Genomic DNA, 23,743 nt, shown 5'->3' on the forward strand with positions numbered 1-23,743 from the left:
TGGAAAGTCAACTTGTACATTTCCACTGCTAGGAGTTCAGCTCTTAACTGTTTGGGAGGGAGTGACTGGGCAAAGTAAAACTTGGGAAAATCACAGAGGAGAGTCACCTTAGTTAAAGGAGAAGTAGATAAAAGTATCTATTTGCAGCCATGATGGTATCAAAGCAGAGGTCAGGATCTGCTCAGAGGGATGTGTACACACCAGACCTGGCAGAGTCCCACTCTCCACTGTTTCCCATTCTTGGGGAAGATGGTGTGGAGGGAAGATTGAGGTGCGGGAGACATGGAAAGTGCGTGATCATCCACATATGACCAATTTATATGTTCTCAGAACCAATGATTTGTGTATTGCTCATACCCAATAACCAGCAATGCCCTTTTTATGTTTTTTAATAGATACAAGTGCTTAATTATTGACATTTAAAGCAAAATTCTATATTACAGTTTATGAGAAGTGAAGAAATACCTGGTCGGTGTTATGTTCCTGGATTTTCTCTCTAGTCACTGAAAAAGAAAGCAAAAATAAATTTAATATTAAAGTATACAAATGAAGAAAATACAGTACTGGCTTTGCGTTGTTCTCACTTAAAAGTCCAATAGCAGTCATGGGGTCTCTAAGCAAAGATTTGTATCAAAATATGAATATCTAAAATTGGTCCAATAATTGGAATAAAAAAAAAGTCAAAACCTAAATAAACCACATTAGACAAAGATAACAGAAAACGAAATGGAAAGCCGGTGATACCAGAAGAATGTATTAAACTCTGGCAGAGAAATGGTGAAGAGTTGAAAAGGACCGAAGAAAAATTTGAACAATGTCCAATCAAAGGTTTCCAAACAATGACAACCTGTTCAAGTATAATACTACCACTGAGCTCATGCAACCTTGAGGACTGACTACACAGGAGATTTAAAGGGGCCGATGGCAGAAGTGCTACTTTTAAAAACTGTTCTCTTACCTGTGAATATGATAAAGACATGGTTATGCCTTGTTGTAATAGTACTGCCAGAGATGAACTAAAGTATAAGCCAACAGTTCTTTAAATGGTATCTTGATCAGGAAAGAAACAAATCAGAGTAACGTATGAAGCCAACATGGGGAAAAATAATAAGGACTCTAAAATAATAAACCTTAATCATTGTAATAATAGCCTGAAAGTGATCAATGTCATGCATGGCTTACATAGAAGGAAAATAATCCTTAGTAATAATAAATACCCAACAAACCACCAGGAAAGAGAGGAAAGAAGAAATTTTGTGGCATTGCTTGTGAGCATCTTGGTGTGAGATATACATTTTATTAAACACATCTTTTTAAAATTTTCATTAATAATTGTGCAGTCACGTGCATTTGTAAGAACTAACACAGACAAATCCTGTGTACCCAGTTTCTCCCAACGGTAACATCTGGAAGGTCCATAACATGGTATCACTTCCAGGGTACTTGACATTGCCACAGTCGAGATAGAGCATTTCCATTGCCACAAGGATCCCTCACAATTTCCTTTTATAGCCACATCCACTTCCTTCTCACCTCACATTTTAAGTTAGCACTTTTTGGCTCTGGCTCCGTAGTAAAAGGAAAAGCTTCATGGGTTCAAAATCATTAGATGGACCATATTAGGGCATGAAGTTGACTACTGATGAATTCTGGACCATATGAAACACTTGGTTTTGTGCTAGCAGTCCTTTTTATATTAGTTCCCAATTGATTTTTCCAAGAATTTTAGTGTTCTAGTAACCGTGATTATGTCAAAGGTCTTTTTTCACCTTCTATTTTATTCGGTCAACGTCTGTGGTATCCCAGTTCTGTATTAGGAACACAATAAGTGTTCAAAATTGTGGGAATTGAAGTGGAAGAAGACGGAGAGTTAATTCTAGATAACTTACAATATCATGTTTTACACTTTCCCTGAAGATCAGTACTATTTTAATCGTGCTTTTAGTGTGAATTTACCCAAATTTCTACCCTTTTCTTTCGCTAAACTACTATTTAGTAAAATAAGGTTGCTTAGAACAGCTACAATGAATATATACGTAGGCTTCTTTTTAATTGCATTGTGTATTATCTGTAATTAGGGGCCTGAGGTGGGCAGGGGCCAGCAGGGCAGGCATAACCCAAGAGCCTCAGTTGTAAGTAGAAACCTAAGACACAAACCTGGGCTGTGTCTTGGAATGGCAACACAAACCAGATGCAATTTTTCTTGGCACAAGGTCAGAGTGAGCCCAGAATTCATGGCACCTGCCCAAATAAGGAAGAGGTGGGTGACTGTTGGTGATATAAGTAGTGGGGAATATATCCATGTTTTGGAGAGACTTAGGTACCAGCTTGTATACAACGCAAGGAACAAGGTACGAGCCCTGCTGGGGGATTGAGGGATGAGGCGAGGGCTGATTGAGAAGGCAGCAAGCAGTTTTCCAGGTACTGAGGTAAGACAATTGGTTCATCATGGGGACTCGGGAGCCAGATAGACCATTTCTGTGAGTTACAGCTATTTAAATATGAGAAAAATGATCTCCTCCCTTGAGCTCTTAAAACTCTCATAAATTAAAATACATAATTATATAATGACTTTGTGGCCCTAATAGTTATGATTGCTGCTAATGATAATATTTTTCTCTTGCTTATGGATAGTCTTAGCCTGGTGGAGATATAGACGTTCCCCGGCTGATACAAGAAAAAAGGAGGGAATCCCACTGCAGGGAAAATCTAAGTCATCCCCAAATTTATTCAAATCATACTTGAAAACCAGGAATGGAATTTAGGGGATAAATTTCAACTGCATAAGGCATTGCTAATAAAAGATTAAGAAGTATGTGGTTTAGCATCTTTTAATTATTTTTTTTTAGCATCTTGAATATACAATGTTTCAAATCTCTGGTTGGATCAACATTATTTTGCTCAGAGGTTTGTGGACTTTGCATACTGATTCTTTCCTGTTTCCAAGTACATTTGCTTTTAGGCTATTTTTATTCACTTTAAAGGAATTTTAATAACTTTCTGTTGACAGCATGGACAGCTGGTCTTGAGAATTAAAGAAAATTCACTTGCTGACTGAGGAAGGAAGTGACATCAATGAGCTTCTAAAGTCAGCCCAGAGGGGGAAATTGGCTTGTGAGAGAGTAGCCTTTCATTGCACTGTATTTATCGAGCGACGCCTTGAGATGCAAATTGCTGTATCAATCAAACCTATGGTGCCTACCTCCAACCAACTTAGTGCAAACTGAAGGAACAATGCCCTGAAACACTGAGAAGAAAAAGGATGAGAAGTGCGGGAACCTAGCGGCTAAGTGAATTATGGGAGCTCAGGATCCTCTCTCTCTGTGCTGATACTTCATTCTCTGTCAAGCCTCAGTTTCTTTGTCTAGAAAATGAGTTTTATATAAAGTGTTGGTTGAAGTCAGTCTTTGTCGATGACAGATGGCTAATAAGAACACATACTAATATATATATATATAGGACAGACATGTTATCTTGCCACTTGGTCCCAAAGAGTGCTATCAGTTGTTGTTTATCCCCCTCTGAGAGCTATCTAGAAACAAGAATCTTGAGGTGTCATATATAGCTACTTCCTTGATCTTTTGATATTTTTTAAAATTGATATTATTTATTTATAACTTTACTGCAGAAAAAGCCAAGCACCAAATCTGGACTTTAGATAATAATGACAATAATAATAACAATTATTGGCACCATAATGAATGATTTAATTCTTTACCACCATCAGAAAATTTCCCTCTGGAGCTGCAGGTCTCCATTTTTCAACGATAGCAGTGGTGCAAGTGCTTGAGTGTGTATGTGTGGATTGCGTATTGTGAGCATGCAGGTCTGTGTGTATACACACACAAACCTGTGCGAGAGAGGCAGAAAAGTACCTACGTACATTTTATGGCTATGAGTTGAAAAATTAAATTGCTGATTATTTATTTCTTAGCTCATTCTAGGATGTGTGAAGGGGCTTGAGTGATGGTTCAATCACAGTTACATAATTTGAGATTGAGTTAACAATCTATAGTCAAATGAAATTTAATTCAGCCCAAGAGATAGAGATAGAGATGGCTGTCTTCTTTTCCTTATCTACAAAAATATTTGGGGTATTCAATTACATTTTCCAATTTTATGACCTTAAATATGTAACTTGAACCACTCAAAAAAAATTGGTTAAGTAAAAAAGAATGGATGAGGTCTCAATAGCTACCGTCTTCAGGCCAAAAAAATTTCAGATCATCCCCAAGCCTGGATATGTTTTGACTTTAGTAAAACTCACCCTTTTGATCTATAATGATATTTTAATGCACTCCTATTCTGGACAATATGCTAGGTACAGAGGTAAAGTAGAGAAAACATGATGAGCACACAAAAAAAGGAACAACATGAAATCATGAAGCCGTAAGGAATTTATTGGTAAATTGTATAGTTAGGTCAAAAGATATTTAAATTTTGATATAGTAGAAATGAAAACATAGGTGGTAAATTCTTTGCCATAGGTGTTAGAGATGATTTTTTGGGATCTGACACCAAAAGCAAAGACAACAAGCAAAATTAAATAACTGAGGTGACATCAAACTAAAAAGCTTCTACACAGCAAAGGAAACCACCAACAAAATGAAAACTCAACCTATGAAATAGGAGAAAATACTTGCAAATCATATATCTCATAAGGGGTTATTATCCAAAATATATAAAAATAGCATATGACTCCATTGCAAAAATCCAAATAATCTGATTTTAAAATGGGCAGGAGATCTGAATAGACATTTTTCCAAAGAAGACTTTCAGATGGCTAACAGGTACATGAAAAAATGCTCAACATCCCTAATCATCAGAGAAATGCAAATCAAAACCACAATGAGCTATCACCTCACACTTGTTGGAATGACTAGAAAGAAATAACAAGTGTCTGTAAGAATGTGGAAAAAAGGGTACCCTGTGCACTGTTGGTGGGATTGTAAATTGGGTGCAGGCATTATGGAAAACAGTATGGAGGTTTGTCAAAAAATTAAAATAGAACTACCATATGATCGAACAATTTCACTATTGGATACCTAGCCAAAGAAAGCAAAAACACTAACACAGAAAGATATATGCACTCCTATGTTCATTGCAGAATTATTTATAATAGCCAGAATTGTTTATAGGAAACAACCTATAATAAATGTCCATCAATGAATGAGTGAGTAAAAAAATGTAGAATTCAGATACAATGGAATATTATTCAGCCAAAAAAGAGAATGAAACCTTGCCCTTTGTGACACATGGATCAATCTTCAGGGCACCATGCTAAGTAAAATAAGTCAGACAGAGAAACACAAGTAATGTATGATCTCACTTATATGTGGAATCTAAAAAATAAACAATCCCAAACCATGCTCATAGATACAGAGAACAGACTGGTAGTTGCCAGAGGTAGGTATTGGGGAGTTGAGGAAATGAAATGGGTGACGGGGGTTCAGAAGAAAAGGTAAGTCCTGATATAGGAGACACAGTGATGGATTCACTTGCAGACTTTTGTAGTCCTTACTTTGCCTCTATCAAGTAATCTGTATGGTATTTGACAAATCACTTCTTTAAATTTGTTTGTAGTTACTTAAGTTCTTTGGCCCTACAAAATAGTAAGGGAGATTGAATATCTACATAGAATTGATACAAATAAAAAAGTGAAGAGGTCACATTTGGTGGGAGAACCTGGGGAGGCTTCATGGAGGAGATAGCATTTACTTTGGGTAGGATATTAACAGAAGAAGATTGGAGGAAAGGTATTTTGTGCAGAAGGAAAAGCATGAGCAAAAGCACAGAACCGGGAAATGCATGGGGCATGTATAGGAAGTAGTAAATAGTTCTGCTTGACTAAAGTGTAGTCTGTATATCAGCAAATAATAGGGACAGGGAAAATCATACCATGATGGATGAATATCATGGACAGCTCTGAATATTTGAGGAGAGATTTTGACATTTATTTGGTGTGGAGCTCTATAAGATTTTGAGCCAGACAGTGATCAAAGTGTTTTAAGATTAATCTAACCAGGCTATGGCTTGAAGATGGGAGATACCGGTAAGGAGATGGAAGAATGTAGGTGAATATGAGACACATGGTGTGAGTAGAAAGGACTTAACAATTCAGATGAGGGGTTGGGGCAATCGGACAGTGAAAAAAAATGAGTTGAAGATGATTGACATTTTAAGGGTGGGTACTTGGGAGGAGATATTCTTAATGTAAAGGAAATAGGGCTGGTTTAAAGAAGTAAATTTGGTAAGTAAGGGTAGAGGTGGGACAATGATCTCAGTTCAGTTTTTGTTAAGTTTCAAATACCAGTAAGACATCTTGGAGGAGGCAGAAAGTAAGCTCAGGAAAGGCGATCTTTTGCAGAGAGATGACAGGGGCAGCTACAGGATGTAAGACACTTTTTAAAGTGGAGAGAGGGAAAGAAATGCCAAATTAGAACTCTGGGAACCAGTTGTTATTTTATTTGAATAATTTGATAATGGAATGCAAATTCTACATCATCTGCAGTGAGTAAGAGACAGTATCTCTAAGCTAACACAAGGGTTTACTATCGGGAAGTAGCAAGTTAGAAGTTTGGTTTCAGAGCTTAAGTTCTCACTGCTTCTGGACCTGAGTCAAAGGCTACAACTCTGACACCAATTCCAATGTGTGTTTTTCCTTTAACACATTAAACAATTACTCCATTCTCTGCAGATACTTATTGGGTATCCAACAAATTTAACTCAATTCTGACACTATCTATCCAGAGACAACATCACATCTCACAGGTCAAGAACAGTCTCATTCTGCCTCCCCATTCTCCACACCCCCATGCCAGTTTCAAGTTCTGGTTGTCACCTGTAGATCAGAGGTCCCCATAACTGCCTCCTCTAGTATGATTAATTTGCTAGAATGACTCACAGAGCTCAGAAAAACATTTTGCTTACTAGATTACCAGTTTATTATAAAAGGACGTAACTCAGGAATAGCCAGATGGAAGAGATGCATACAGCAAAGTATGGGAAGAGGGAAAAGAGCTTCTATGCCTTCTGTGGGTGAGCCACTCTTCCAGTACCTCCACATGTTCACCAATCCGGAAGTTCTTTGAACTTCATCCTTTTGGGTTTTTGTGGCGGTTTCCTTACATTTGCACAGTTGATTAAATCATTGGCCATTGGCTATTGATTCAACCTTCAGCCCCTTTTCCCTACCCAGAGGTCAGGGGAGTAGGACTGAAAGTTCCAACCCTCTAGTCATAAGTTTGGTTCTCCTGGCAACCAGCCCTCATCCTTAGGTAACCATCTCATTAACATAACAAAAGATAACTTCATTGCTTTCATAACTCAGGAAATTCCAAAGGTTTCAGTAGCTTTGTGCCAGGAACAGGGACAAAGACCAAATATATATTTCTTATTATAAATCACAATATCATAAAGGCAATCGCAAGTTCTAGCAGAAGAAACTTAGGCTCATTTCCTTATTTATAAACCAGAGCTTATGAAAGTCTAGGATTTATCTAAGGACACCAACCAAGTTAATGACATAGCTGATTTTAGTAATGGTCAAGAGTGAGAACAAGTACTGTAGTTCTCCCTTATCTTCAACGGTTATGCTCCAAGACCCCCAGTAAATGTACTGCCGGTAGAAACCACCGGTAGTACCGAACGAACCCTTTATATACTGGTTTTTCCTTTGCATATATACTTATAATAATGTTTAATTTACAAATTAGGCACAGTAAGAGAGTAACAGCAATAACTAATAATAAAATAGAACAATTAGAATAATATACTGTGATAAAAGTTATGCGAATAGTTTTAGTGCCGTTATTAAGTAAAAAATAAGGGTTACTTGAACATAAGCACTGTGATACCATGATAGTCAATCTGGTAACTGTGAAGACTACGAAGTGACCAACAAGTGGAGACTCTGGACAAAGGGATGATTCATCCTCTGTCCTGGGCAGGACAGAGTGTGACAGTGAGACTTTTCATCACACTACTCAGAATGATGTGCAATTTAAAACTTATAAATTGTTTATTTCTGGAATTTTTCATTTAATGCCCGTGGCTGACAGCAGGTAGCTAAAAAGGTGGAAAGTGAAGCCATGGATAAGGGGAAAGTACTGTAAACTTCTCCCAAGAAGACATACAAATGGCTGACCGATTTATGAAAAGATGTCCAGCTTCACTAGCTATTAGGAAATGCAAATCAAAACCACAATGAGATATCACTTCACACCTGTTAGAATGGCTATTGTCAACAGGAGAAGGAATAACAGATATTAGAGAGGTTGTGGAGAAAAAGGAACCCTCATACACTGCTGGTAAAAAATGTAAACTGGTACAGCCACTATGAAAAACAAAATGGAATTTCCTCCAAAAATTAAGAATAGAATTACCATATGACCCAGCAATCTCTCTTCTGGGTATCTACCCAAAACATCTGAAAACATTTATCTGTAAAGATATATGTACTCCTGTGTTCATTGCAGCCTTATTCGCAGCGGCCATGACATGGAAACAACCGAAGTGTCTTTCGATAGAGAATTGGATAAAGAAGATGAGGGACATGTATGCAATGGAATATTACATGGCAATAAGAAAAGATGAAATCCTGCCATTTGCGACATCATGAATGGATCTTGAGATTATCATGCTAAGTGCAATAAGGCAGACAGAAAAAGTCAAGAGCCATATGATTTCACTCATATGTGGGATATAAAACTGAAAGCAACAAACGAACAAGACAAATAAACAAACAAAAACTCATTGACACAGACAAAAATTTAGTGGTTATCCGAGGTTAAGTGGGGATGGAGAAGGCAGGAGAGGGTAAAGAGGGTCAAATATATGGTGATAGAAGGAGAATTGACTTTGGGTGATGAACACACAATGCAATATATAGATGAGGTATTCTAGAATTGCACTGGAAAGCTATGTAATTTTAGTAACCAATGTGCCCCGATACATTTAATTAAAAAAAAATGTCTTGACTTGAATCTCAGTTTCTTTACTGTCTGTCTGGGTGGCGTTGGGCAAGTAGCAACCTCTCTGAGCTTCCTCATTTGTAAAATAGTGATAACAAACATACTTACAGAATCATTTTTGGTATTTCAATGAGTTAACATATATAAAGGGCTGAACACTATACCTGGCATCATTTCTCATTCTCGTGTATCACAGGATTCACTGGCGAAGGATAATAAAACCAGATTGTTCAACTCTAGATGGAAACTGTTTTGAATGGGGTTAAGAAGAATAACAATAGATTTCAAGACAACGAAGTATTCTGTTCTCTAATGATCAGAGAGTATGGAAGAGAACTAGGAATAAGATGTATTTTCAATGTCAAACCATAAGAAAAAGTAGTCACATTTAAATTTAACAAATAGTCTAGAAGTTTTGCTCAGACAATTAATACAAATTAAAATGTGTGGATTCCTATTTTTATCGTAAATGCATAGGCATATGTCTGCATCCTGTTTTTGGCCTCTGTTTCCCAGACTGACACACTGCACAGGAGAAAGAATCCTGCTTCTTTTGCTCCAGTGAAGTGGGGGTGGAGGGACCAGGTGAGACAATGGCTGTGGGTCTTCCCATGAGAAGTCAGTGCCTCTCTAGTGAGCCGCTTCTGGTTCTCATGCAAAACGTGGTTTGAGAGGAAAGGTGTGCACAATCTCCTGCTTCCCTTTTGATACTCCTTAGGGTGAAATACGATATGGCTCCTGAGAAAGACTCTCTCCTTGATCACACTTGAGTCAGTCTTCTCTGAACCTACTCCACTAGGCCCTGAAGTTGACTTCATCCTGTCTTCGGCCTACCTAGTCTTAGCAAGAATCCTGCTAAGTAAGTTTAACAAGCGGCCTCCCTCACGTGATATGCGATCACCCTTGAGATCTGATCAAGTTTCTCATCCCCCACCTTTGACGTCTAAATCCTTGGACTGTTGTAGCAAGAATCCTGTTAGGTCAGTTCAGGAAGAATCCCCCTACCCGTGATGTCCCCTCTTAGTAACTGCCCATCCACTGACCCCGACACTCTACTCATATGCTTTAAATTCCCATGTATCCTTTTGATATTAGGAGTTGAGCCCAACCTTCCTCCTCTATTATGATGCCCCTATTGGAACAGTCCTAAATAAAGCCTTACCATGGTAAGTGTCAGAATAAATTTTTTAACATACCTAATATTTTAGCGTTAAATTTATCTTCTTTCCTTTATATTCATTATCTGTCTCAAAACCACTGATTTTGTTAATTGCTTATTAAATTTGCAGATCCCATACATTCTAGTCTCTAATAATCCTTAGTGATGGCTCAACTGGCCTTAGCATATAGTCCAGGAAACTGTAAATGACATAATCAATCAATGTTACACACTGGACCACACAACGTCACTTATAGTAGGATCCACATTCTTTCTAAAAGTGAGCTTTGCCCCATCCCCCCTAAATTTTGGAAGTGGTGAGAAATATTAGCTTTTATTTAAAAAGCAATCTAATAGAGATATTTGAAATGGGGTGCTGTTTTTTTTTCTTTCAATTTCAAGCAAGATTTTTAAAAAAACAACAACACTGAATTGAGACAGCTGGTTATTCTTCTCAGCTAATTTTTAGAGTACTAGAGACTACAGACTGTCTCTAGTCTGTAGAGACTAGAGCAACATATGGGTGTTTTTTCAATTACATCTTTTCCATACATCAACACTCACCCACTTAAGGCTAGAACTAGCTGAACGGATTGTTAATGTGCTGTAATTGTTAGTCTCCCAGCTCTTTGTACATGATGTAAACATACCTCCAAAGAGCTTGTTTGGATAGTGTAGATTTCTGTTCCGTGGAGAGAAAGAAGGAAGGCCATGCCTTTTTCAATGGTCCCTTAGGAAGATCAGTGGGTCTCGTTGTGGCATGTGGTGGGCGCCTGTGGTTCAGGCACCAGAAACCAAATGTAAACAGGCAACATTTGGCTCCATGTGGCACCATTTTCCCAGTATCAATATACCAGATACTTTCCCGTACAATACCAACTGGATAGACTCATGATTTTAATGCTTTTGTTTCATCTCCCTTGCTCTTCTATATATATTTTTGGCATTTTGAGGAATCGCCTCTACGTGACGCGGGTTGGAGTGGGGAGAGTGGTAGGATAGCATAGGGAGGTGTCTTAAAATCACTTCTGTGCTGGGAATCTTTTCTTAACACCCAGGAAAGGGTAGAAATAACAAAGTTGAACATAGTCTATGGTTGAACCACAGAACATTCTTTTTTAATCAGATAGTCATTTTACATCATTAAAATTAGAGTCATTTGAAATTATTAGTCATTTGAATCACAATTGATTTCTAGTTTCTTGCTTGTGTAAGAAAAGATTTTTGGATTTTAAAACTCAGCATTTTCTTGCTTAGCAAGAAAATGTGATGATACTTCAGTTTCATAATGGTGACAGAATAATTTCTTTCATCATCTTTCCCTTCCACTTGGAAAACGTATACTCCTGTCAAGTTTAGTTGTTGCTAGGAAAGTAATAATTTAAACAAGTAACTTAAACCCATGAAGCCCTAAACCATTTTATACAGGAGTTGTTATATGATTTTCTGTTTTAGAATGTCCCATTCTTCTTCTTTTTTCCTTTGAAAAAACAGAGAACATAAACTTTTAGAGTTTTATGGTATAGGCAAATAGTACTAATTCTGCTGGAGTGCTATAATGAGTGCTTACATCAAAATATTTCTCCTTACATTTAAACACACCCAAGTGTTCTGTACAAATAAGAATTTAAGATGCCAATTTGTCTTCTTTCACTGTCTTGCCCATTCCATCATCTCTCTTTACCCAAGTTAGGGTCATATCTAAAATATGAAAAAAAAATAAATGTATAAAATACAGATGAAAAAAGCAAACTATAATTACCTGTGATCCTACCACCTGTAAAAAAGACCTGTTAACATGTGTGGTACACCATTCCAGATATTTTATTCTTACTTTCTCAAAAATGGTATCATCTAACACATAAATTGAAGAAATTTTTGTTCATAGAATATATTACGAATAATCTTTATATGTCATTAAATATTCTCAATCTACATAATCTCGAATGGCTACATAGTATTTTTTAAATGTACCAAAGCTTCTTTAAATCTCCATTTTGAGATGTTTAAGTTATTTTAGTGGTTTTTTTGGGGGGAGGAAGGAGATCTTATCATATGCAACACTGTGAGGAGTGTTCACACATCCATGACCCTTCCTTAGCACAATTTCCTGGAAGTGGACTAGATGGATTAAAGAGTTTTCCTAAGTGTCTGCTATTAATACTAAGACTATTCCTAGGAGCCTTAGCACTTCTGTACACTCCGTTTAAAAAAAGCTGTTGGCAACTTTTTAGGAAACATGTTGTTTATGCAGTCCTATGGTTTTGCCTTTCATTTTTTGTTATCAGAGAGGATGAACATTTTAATATGCTTATAGGGTGTTGATATTTCTTCTGTTCATCTCTCTGGCTCCCTTTTCTAATAGAACATTTCGCTTTCTCTTATTAATATTAATTTTTGCCTGTCATTCATTTTGTAAATATTTTTCCTAACTTGTCATTTTCCGTTACTCATTTATAAGGTTTAGGCAGGAAAACGGTGAGCTAACGATTGCACCGGCTAGTCTTTAGTGAGCACTTACAATATACCAGTATTCTGTGAGGCACATCACACGCACTGTTGTTCGCTTAGTCTACTCAACCCTCTTACTGAGATAAGGCTATTGTCATCTCCAGTTGTGCAGATGATGAAGACTGGGGCTTATAGAAATTAAGGGAGCTGAGATTATGGAGCTGGGAAGTGCTGAGCCCAACCTCCTGACTTCCGAGCCTGCCATTATTCCTTTCCTGCCTTCATTGTCATGCTTGGAAAGGCATAACTCTGTGCTGCTAATAAAAATAACAAAGTCAATCTGTATGTAACCATACAGAACAATATCATCATTGTATGCTCAGAACAGTGTGTGTAACTAATCTGCTTTAAAAGCTACGTATATTTACATACAAATAAAGAAGTCAGAGGCGATGTACTTGACCACTTTATATGTAGGTCCTGGTGGGAGAGAGGTGATATTCACTTTTAGTTTAGACACATCTGGTTTTTCTTTCTTTCATTTTTTTTTTTAACATTTTATTAGAAACATTTACTGCATCGATTTAAAGAGAACGATATTTCTGTTTTGGATAAGAGGGCATGGCTGGGGCTTTGAATGTGCCTTTTCTTTTTTGCACATTAGGACAGCCTTTCATTTGCTCATCCATTTGTTCAACCATGCAAAATACACGTTTGAAAGTCTGTGTGCCTTGTGCTGGTGTTGGGCTGGATACAGGGGAATACAAAGATGAAAGGATAGGATCAGTCCCTCCTCAAAGTCTAGCAGGCAAGCCGCACAATTCCAATGTCACAATTGTTAGGAAAGAGGCAGAATGCAATCAGAACAGTAGGGAAGGAGGTCAATGTAGGCCTGGGGGGGGTGTCAGGAAAATCTTCTCAAAGGAGGTGGCATTCAAACAGAGCCATATGCCTACAGAATTTCCCCTTCCCAGTTGCCCCTGTCTCTGCAGTCTGGGGTGGTGGTACCAACTCTCCCAGCACGAACCTGAGGTGACTACATTACTTCTTGTGGTCTGATCTCTCTCTCCTTCCCCACATTTTGGAAGTAGTCCCTTTTTAAATAGTTCCTCCTTCATTTATCTTAACCCTAGTGTGGCCTCTGCTTCCTTGGGGACACCCACTGATACATGTCAGCTTTGGCCTGGGGGCAGCTGCAACCCAGCTGAGCACTGACAGGGCTGAGGATGGCAACATCCTTGAGGGTGGCTGGCATATCACCTGGGCACAGAGATCAAGGCCACTGCAGCAAATACCTGTAAAGGTGTCTGTTGCAGTGAGGGTGGGGAACTGGCAGGTGGCAGGTGGTAGGTGGTCCTGTGTCTGTGGATCAAGTAGGACAAACTGAAGATTTCTAGAAATCATTACTGAGATGGAATGAAGCCAGAGCAACATAATCAATCTTATAATGATAAGACTTGTTGCTTTCTTGTTTTAAACTCTAAGGCTGATGTTTTCTGAGAAACACTCATCACTCAGATGAGGAAATCGAGGCTTTAATAAGTTATTTAATTTGCCAATTCATTCAGTAAATCCTGAGGGCATACTAAGCACCAGGCACCGTCCTGAGGATAAAGAGCTTTCCGCTGCCCCATGCTGCCTCCCTTCAAGTATTTGACAAAAATCTCATTTTGCTAGCACATTACTTAAAAGATCACTCCTCTGCCACTTCCTGGGACACCACAGACCATGGAGCTACTTTTGCATTGTGTCTTCCTCCAAATGCACACTTTTAGTTAAGCCTGGCAGTCTCTCCAAGCTTCTAGAACTCCGCAGCCTGGTAAGTCATTCTCGGGACTAGTCATAATGCTAATGCTGGTGCTTATTACTGAGCCGTTGGGTCTATTTTTAAGAACACAGAGAATGAAATGATTAGCTGCCTACAAGCTCCCCCAGCTGTTCAAATGGAAAAACTTCACAAAGCCCTAGGGTGCTGGGTGCACAGACTCAAGCTTGTATTTTTAAAGAGCATTAAAAACAATAAGTGAAACAACTCTTTATGTGTCTCTTCAAATGTAAACACCTCTTGCAATTTAAAGAATATCCTGTAGCAGTAGAACGTAGTGACCAAGCACACAGACGTGGGTGTCAGACAGACATGGGTTCCAGTACCAACTCTTCTATTTACCAGCTGTGTGACCTCAATTTACTTAGCATCTCTAAACTTGGATTTCTTCTTTTAAAGGGCGGATTATCAGAATAATATCTACCGCATGAGGTTTTCAGGAGGCCTGGGTGACACAGTGCATGTATCATAATTAGCACAGAGCCTGGCACAGAGTAAGTGCTCAATAAATGTAGCCATTTTTTCCCCCACTTATCCTTAAGACTGTTTTCTTTAAAATAAAAAAAAAAATTTTCAATTACAGTTGATATACAATACTATTTTAGTTTTAGGTTTACAACATAGTGATTAGACAGTTATTTAACTCAGAAGTATAAATGTAGCCACTCTTATTATGCATATTATTTCTTTTACTTATTACAACTGTAGGAAGGGAAGGGGAAATCATGTACAACCCAAGCATTTGTAGCCAGGGAAGCAAAGTCCTATTCTTATACGAAGAAAATCTGAGATAAGTTTGGAGAGAAATCATAAACTTCATTTAATGTAATAAAACAGAAGCAGAACTAAGATCTCAATATGGGTAACACGAGTTTGATGACATTAGCTACAGTTCTAAAGCTTTATAAAAATTGGAGAAATCTAAATCCGTGTCATGTATTTTATTCCATTGCTTGCATTCAACTTAGCCACTAATAAATTAGAGGAAGAATGGATGGATTTACTGAGTAGCAGCTCTTATCTTATATATGGGCTCTGACAATTAAGTTCGTAAACTTGCTGCAATGAGGTTGCTAATCTTTTTTGATGTCAGAGGGATTATTCATTATGAATTTGGACAAACAGTTAATCAAGTTGACTATTTGGAAGTACTGAAAAGGCTGCGTGAAAAAGTTAGACGACCTGAATGTTTCACCAACAATTCATGGCTCTTGCATCACGACAATGCACCAGCTCACACGGCACAGTCTGTGAGGGAGTTTTTAGCCAGTAAACAAATAACTATTGGAATACCCTCCCCACTCACCTGATCTGGCCCCCAATGATTTCTTTCTTTACCCAAAGATAAAGGAAATATTGAAAGGAAGACATTTTGATGACATTCAGGACATTAAGGGTAATACGATGACAGCTCTGATGGCCATTCCAGAAAAAGAGTTCCAAAATTGTTTTGAAGGGTAGATTCAGTTCTGGCATTGGTGCATAGATTCTCAAGGGGAGTACTTCGAAGGTGACTGTAGTGATATTCAGCAATGAGATATGTAGCACTTTTTCTAGGATGAGTTTGAGAACTTAATTGTCAGACCTTGTATTTCAATTAACCACATTAACAAGATATTGGTTACATAAAGTGTATGTTGGTTCTCAATCACCCATCTGGTTATGGGATTGGTGCCCAGATAAGGACAGGCTTCCTTAGCTTTGGTCTGGTTTGGTCTGTTTCTACCTGTCCCAGACAGAGGGCTGGGTGGGTTGTGTGGTGGGCAACGTAGCAAAGGACAATTACGTATGTGTACAAGTGCAGGCAGAGATAGTGGAGGAGATACTTTATTTTTTTCCTCCAGGAAGAAATATAATCATTTTAGGCCTCAAATTTCTTTTTTCCATTTAGTGCACATTGTTTATATGTGTTGTTTTGTTTTTCTTAATGCATTTGCAGTGTATGAGAAAATCAAAGCGAGGCCTAGACGATAGCAACGGAACATCGAGTATTCCTTGTGGCAGAGCTTCTCAGGCAGAATCCTGTGAAGGGGAAAGAGTTGTGCTGACTTACTGACTCCCTAAGTCTCCAGGCCCTTTGCCCTCCCACAGATGACGTATATTCCACACCAATAACACTATTTTCTATGTGTGTGGTGATGCAGAAAAGGATGGAAAGCTCTGTCTTGGAGAAGGAGAAGGTCTGGGCAGAGCCCTTTCAAAGCAGGAACAAAGGAAACGTACAGGGTTGATCCTGTATTTTACAGTATAACACAATGAGGGAGCACAAAGCAACTACGATGAGAAAGAGGTGATATAGCAAACAAATGTTCAGGGAAAGGAGTAACAAGGGACGTCTTTTTGTCCAGTGGTCAGAGATAAGGACAGGCCAATATGGCGGGAAGTAGAAAATAAAAGGCACTCTTCCTTTTATTACATTCGGAATAATGATCTATTTCTTCCCTTCAGTACAGTTGTCCAAAGTCAAGAACTTCTTGGGAAGCTTATTAAAACAATATAAAACTTAATACAAGGAACCACTCCCAACTAAGAACACTGGGCCAGGAATTTTTTGGGTTTAGAATTTTAGCTGATTATGACTGGACTATTAAACTCAGGTGAGTGTCACCTGATTGGTGGATCATGGCCTGAAGCTGCACTGTGCAGCTTTCTAGGCATTGTACAAAAATATTCATCTGAGGTAACTTGTATTAGTGTCCTGGGAGTGTTATTTCCATTTGAAAAAGCAGTCTGTTTTGGGAGTGCAACCAACATGTAATTATGTGAAGATTTCTACATGGAAACTCGAGTGTGGAACTGACAACACATTATTTATTTACTCCAGTAATGTTGTGTTCTTTTTGTGTAATGGCACCCCTGGGCAATGGACCATCTGGCTTGCCCTTTAATTTGACCTTGGTCTGTAGTATGGGATTTGGTACCCACAGATCAGAGTTCAATTTTGAGCACTGCCATTCATTAGATGTGCAACCTTGGGAATTTATTTAACATTTGCAAGCCACAGATAGCAAATAAGAGGGATGTGGATAATAACAGAATTGATTTCATGATGTTGTTGTGAAGACTAAATGAACAATGTGTGCCAAGTGCCTAGAAGAGCTTAGTACATGTTCACTCTTCTCTTTACTCCTATAACAACAGTAAAAAGCACATGGAGAATTAATGGTAACAAGCTCTTATATCAATACCATCGGATGTTGAATTCATAGGGATCAGAGAACCTTGTGTCCAACTGGTAGGCCTAGTGAGAGACTTCGGAAGGAGTATCTCATAGAAGGACAAGAAAGAATACTGAAAAAGTGGACGTTTAGGGAAATAACCCTCTGGAATCCTGACTCTACCACCCTGAGATGGGATTGCAATTAAAACAGAACAGACCTGTATATGATCTCAGTTTGTATATCTAACATTATGTATATGGTTTAGTAAAAACATACAGTTTTTTCATAACACTGCTTTTATTTTTCTCAGCTAATTGTTTTATTTCTTTCTAAAGTCTCCAGGATTCCTAATTGATAGATCCAACTGATCATTTAGGCTGGGAAGTATAAGGAAAATTCGATACTATTAATCATAAGAGTATTGTTGGTAAGTTGGAAAGGTAACATACTTTATACAACTAAGATTTCTATAACAGCTATTGTAAAAAAAAAGTGCAATAGAAAGTATAATTGATAGGACACTTCCATTTTTTTTAAAGAAATCTCTTCTAAATACTTGGAAAACATCAGGCACAGCAAAAGTGCGTCAAAGCCTTAAGAAATATGTTCTTATTGTCCTATACTCTTAAACAGAAATATACATTTATTTTAAGTTGCGAGAATAGTAATTAAGTATTTTGAGGATTAAAAAAAATTCATTTCCATGTCTTAAATTCTTTTGAAACAACAAGGCAGGAATATAATTATTGCATATAGTACTTTTTTTAAAAATAAATTTTATTGGGGAACATTGGGGAACAGTGTGTTTCCCCAGGGCCCATCAGCAACAAGTAGTTGTCCTTCAATCTAGTTGTGGAGGGTGCAGCTCAGCTCCAAGTACAGTCTTAGTTTTCAATCTTTAGTTGCGGGGGGCACAGCCCACCATCCTATGCGGGAATGCAACCCTGTTGTTCAGAGCTTGCGCTCTAACCCAGTGAGCCATCTGGCCACCCCTGCATATAGTACTTTTGATTTAAACCAAATCTTTGATGAAATGCTGATACTAATTTGAAATCTCTCTCACACATACACATCTGCAACAACAACAACACACACACACACACACACACACACACACATTTGTTTGTTTATAAGTGTTTGTTTATAAGTGTTTGGCCTTCCAATGAATTAATCACAGATTGACCTTCCTGTTACGGCATCGTCTTCTCAGCTGTCCCATCAGGTTCCCTTGGCAACGTTAGAAAGGATCCAGAATGAGTTGGTATCAACTGAACAAGTGAAGGGCGATTGGCTATTCTGAGACACATGAATTATTTTAGCATTTCAGTTTTCCTTCCCTGAGTTTTGATCACTAGTAACATGAAAACAAGACTTTAATTTCCTCTCTAAAAGAGATTTGCAGAAGTTCCTGTAGTAGTTCAAAAAATTCTGGAACTCTACATAATCTCCTAATGTTCCAGTCTGTAGATGTCTTGGGCTAGCCTGAGGGTTCACGTAATTTTAATTTCAGGAATACTCAAGCAAACACTACAAATACACTTTTTGGGGAAGACGTCAAAAGGATAGTGTGACCTAAATGTTGTGGGCTTTATTCTTTCTTTTATGAAATTCTAATAGTAGTCATATTCGTTGTAAAAAAAATTCCTATTGAGAAAGGATAAAGTGAAAATTAAAAGTGTCACCTCATTTCCAATCCTATTCCCCATGGGCAGCCACAGTTAACAGCTTTTTGTGTAGCATTCTGAAAGCTTCTGTTGCACGTACAAGGATTTTTACATTTGTTTTGGCTTTTAACACAAATAAAGCCATGCTAGATATGCTGTTTAGCTACTTCTGTTTTCTCTTTCATGTCACAGTATATTATTGTTAACATCTCTGTCAGTCCATAGATACACGCCAATTTTAAATAATTGCATTGTATTCTACTGAACAGAAATCCTGTCTCTTTTTAGCATACATGTTTAGAAATTTCTTTATTACAAGCAATTTGTCAATGAACTTTCTTTTATCCTAGTGGACTCATACAAATATATTCTGTAGGTAAATTCTTAGAACTAGAATTGTTTGGCCAAAGGATATGTCAATTTAAAATCTTGGTTATTATTGCTAAATGACTATAAAAAAAAGGTTATGTTTTCCCCACATCCTCTAGCCTTTAGCTTTATCAAGCCTTGAAATCATTGCCATTGCCACCTCATTTTAAAAACTATGAGCGAGGTTGATTCTTTTAAGTTTACTAATCATTTGTGATTATTTTTTTTCTGCGAATTGTCAATTTTTTTATTCATCTACTTTTTACTTATAATACTTTATTGCACATTAAGGAAATTGCATATTTGTGTGCCACATTCTGAAGGAATTTTAATTCTTTGCTCTTTTGACTTTGATCATGGAAATATTTTTTGTGTGGATGTTTTTATTCTTGGTAAATTTTTAAAATATTTTACTATGCTGCAAGCACCTCATGCCATTCTTGGAAAGGCTTTTCCTAATTCATGGCTGTTTTAAAAAATCAGCTATTAATAATATTTCTTCTAGTACTTTTACGATTTATTATTTTTGGATGATTTCTTATACATAAAATTTTGATACGCTTGAGATTTATTTTGGTGCAATGTTTGAGGAAAGGACTTAGATGCATTTTTCTTTTAGATGGCTAGCCAGTTTTGTCCAAACTATTGATCGAAGAGTACACCTTTCCTCCACTGATTTGAAATGCCACCTCTACTTATGTGAAATGCCCACAGGGGTTCCGGTTTCCTCTCAACTGTGCTTCTTTGGCTCCTTTGTCAATTATTATTTAAATTTATGCAGCTTTATGTCCTAATGTTTTACTATCTAATCTTCCTTTTTAATTTCTCTCTCTTTTTTTCCTGTTTAATTTCTAGCTCATATAAGGGTGGACACCTCTACACAGGCTGAAGATGACCTCTAGTTGTTAGTGCATATTTGGCAGTTGTGCTTGCAAATAGAAATGTTTTTAGTCCACAAAATAATTTTGGAAAGACTACAGGGCCAGGCACTGTCCTAGGCTCTGAGGATAGAGCAATGGATACAAAGAAAAAAGTCCCTGTTCTTACTGAGTTTACATTATAGAGAGTCGGGGGAAACAAACAATAAGCACATCAACAAACACGTATATAGTGTAACATTGTGCCATGCAGTGGAGAGTGAGGAAAATAAAGTAGAGTGATGTGATAGAGAGTGAGAGAACGGGGGAGGTCTTTTAGACAAGATGTTTGCAGAAGATTTTCTGAGTGACATTTGAGCATAGCCCTGTTAGTTAAACTTCAGTTTATCATATCTAATTTCCTTCTAAATAACTTGTGGCTTCAGTGTCTAAAATAGACTTTTTCTTTTTTCCCTTTAAATTGGTTCCCTTCTGGTCGTCAGCATTTTGGTCAGTGTTATCATTTTGTCTCTAAGTCACCCAGACCCCAAAAGCTTCCCGTCACGTTTTCTTTTTTTCTTTTCTTTCCTCGTCTGCCACTTGGCAGGTCTAGAGCATCTTCTCTAGAACATCGGCAACAGCCGTCTCCTCCTTGCCATGGCTGTGACAGTGGCACATGCTTTCAGTTTCCCATAATAAGATTATGGCATCTTCCTCCATGCCAGTCTCTCCACCTCCTCTTTTCAGCACCGGCTCACTCTGCTGTAATATTAACCGTCTACAGCTTTCCGATAAAAAACCTTTGAGCTGCTGGTGGAAAATAATTTTGCCTGCAGAATGAAACAATAGACTTCTTCACTTAGATCCCAGATCCTGCAAAATCTGAGGTCTGCACAATTCTTAACTCTTCTTTCCAAATCAACACTTGTACTGCCAGGTACTATTCGAAATACTGAAAGTATTGACTCATTTTGCCTTCACAACAACCTTCTGCGGTAGGTATGATTATGGTTGTCACCTTACAAATAAGGAAGTCGAGGCACAGGGGCAGTTAACTGACTTGTCTAAAGTCCCAGAGCCATCACATAGCCAGGCTTTCAATCGCAGAAGTCTAGCTCTATAGTCTGGCCTCTAACCAGAGTGGTATACACAACCTTCTAATATTTCAAAATCGATTCTTGCATGCGTATGACTGATGCTGTTCCTCCAGGCAGGGATACTCTCTCTCTAGCTCTATCTCTTTGTCCAAGTCCTCCAGGTCCAACTGAAGTAGCCTCCCACCCCCTTGTCTAACCAGCCTCACCCTCAGGAGTTGTTTCCCCTCTGAATTCTTAGGACACCCTTAGGATTGTATCCCCTTCTACTACACAGTGGTGCACAGTATTTTGTCTATGTGTTCGTTTCTATAACTAGATTGCAAACCACGTTAAGTCAGACGCAGTGGCTTATTCTTCTGGGGCCTAAGAAAGACCTAGTTCATGCAGTAGGTACTCAGTGTCGATTGTTGTCCGGGTCAGTCATAGGACACTTTATGGAACCTGTATCCAGATATTATTGATAACTTTAGCATGCTTAAGTTTAAGACATGCCATGGAAAAACTTATGAAGAAAGATAGAGAAATGCACTCAGCAAACACTTACCAAGCATATATGCTGTATACCAGGTTTTGTTCTAAGTTCCTGTGTTGCACTAGTAAATAGACCAGGCTCAGTCAGATTAGGCCAGGTGACATTGTGATAACAAGTGATCAGGGGACAAAGCCCAAGAGAGCAGCCTCCATCTTTAAAGGTGAGGGATGCTGTGTTAGAGGGAGGTGGGAATGTGGCCGAGAGTGTGCTGGCCAGGAAAGGCTCTGCCCAGATGTGACATGCATCCTTTCTGCTCACCTTCTATTGGCAAAAAAATCAGACAGCCTATCGATTTCCCCCGAGTCGCGAACATAGACTGCTACACTAGACCTGGAAGAAGATAGAGCCAAACGTCAGTGGATGGCTCTCATGGCTACCCACAGACAAAGACTTGTGCCTTCTGGAGCTTATTCTCGACTCTAGAGAGACACACAGACAATAAATTATAGATACAATAGGCAACTAAGCTATAGAATATGTTATGATAAGTGTTATGGAAAAAGAAAAGGTAGAGTGGGGCAAGGGGGCTGGGAGTGCCAGGGCCGTGGTGAAGATGTCCCAGGGGTACAGTGTAAACTGGGGTGTTCATTAAGGCAAAGCCATTGAATACGGACTTGGTGGAGGTGAAGGAGTTAGAGCAAACCAGGAAAGGGAATTCTAGGTGGAGGAAGCAATAGGGAGGTCTAAAGTGAGAGCGTCTTTGTGTGTTTGAGGAACAGCAAGGAAGCTAATATGGCTAGGACAGATGGGGGCAGGCAGGGACCTAGGAGCTGAGGCCGGACCACGTGGGGCCTTGGGGGCCACTGTAAGTGTTCTGAAAGACAGAGGGAGCCATGGCAGGATTTTGAGCTGAAAACATAACATGATTTCACTTCACTTAAAAAGGATCTGCGTTAAAAATGAACCCTTGAAGGGTGACCAGGCTGTGCAGGAATCCAGGTGAGAGCTGTTGGTGGCTCACACAGGCTGATGACATTTTTTTCTTACCACGGATTCTGATTTCAGATTTCCTTTCAGGTGTGTGTGTGTATGTGTTTTAAATTGCAGGTTTAGTTTCAAACACTGCATGGCACTGAGAATGAAATCCAGCTTCTTCCCACGGCCCTCACGATGGCCTCTGCCACCCTCCCACTTCATCCTTTGACACCCTGTTCCTTGTTCAGGAATTCCAGCCACATTGGCATCTTTTTGGTCACTTGATTACCCCCAGTTCTTCCCAGACTTGCGGAACATCCCCTTTATCCAGAACACTCCTTTCTCCTGTCTCAGTTCAAATGTCTCATGTTATAGAGGCCTTCCCTGACCTGGTAGCTTAAAGAGGGCTCTCCTGGTTATTCTGGGTCCCATCCCTCCGTGTATTTCCTTCTTGGTTCTTATTACAATCTGCAATTCTGTCATTTATTTAGTCCTTGTTAATTGTCTGTTTTGGACCACTAGAATGTAAGCTTCACAAGTGGGCAGCTGGGATGGGGTCTGTCTCGTTCTAAGTGGAATTCCCAGTGTCTAGAATAGTACCTGGTAGTATTAGGTACCTGACACATGTGTGCATGAACGAACCAATGAAAGATGAGTCCCAAAGGGTAAGCTGGAGTTAATAAGGCCAAGGCACAGGTCAGGGGATAAAAGGTCCCAGAGGAATTAAAAGAGACTTTCAAG

The 23,743-nt window shown here is 38.6% G+C and overlaps 1 protein-coding gene across 3 annotated transcripts in view; it reads right to left on the bottom strand.

Moving 5' to 3' along the window:
* The window catches only part of CHST9 (carbohydrate sulfotransferase 9), a 247,558-nt gene that overhangs the window by 34,589 nt on the left and 189,226 nt on the right, over window positions 1-23,743 (bottom strand). For all 3 annotated transcript variants that reach the window (XM_033087654.1, XM_033087656.1, XM_033087652.1), the window contains one exon: window positions 466-503. In XM_033087654.1, the coding sequence (XP_032943545.1) occupies window positions 466-503 (38 nt within the window). The remainder of the gene's footprint in view (window positions 1-465; window positions 504-23,743) is intronic.

This window comes from Rhinolophus ferrumequinum, chromosome 19, assembly GCF_004115265.2.
Source record: "Rhinolophus ferrumequinum isolate MPI-CBG mRhiFer1 chromosome 19, mRhiFer1_v1.p, whole genome shotgun sequence".
Classification (NCBI taxonomy): Eukaryota; Metazoa; Chordata; class Mammalia; order Chiroptera; family Rhinolophidae; genus Rhinolophus; species Rhinolophus ferrumequinum.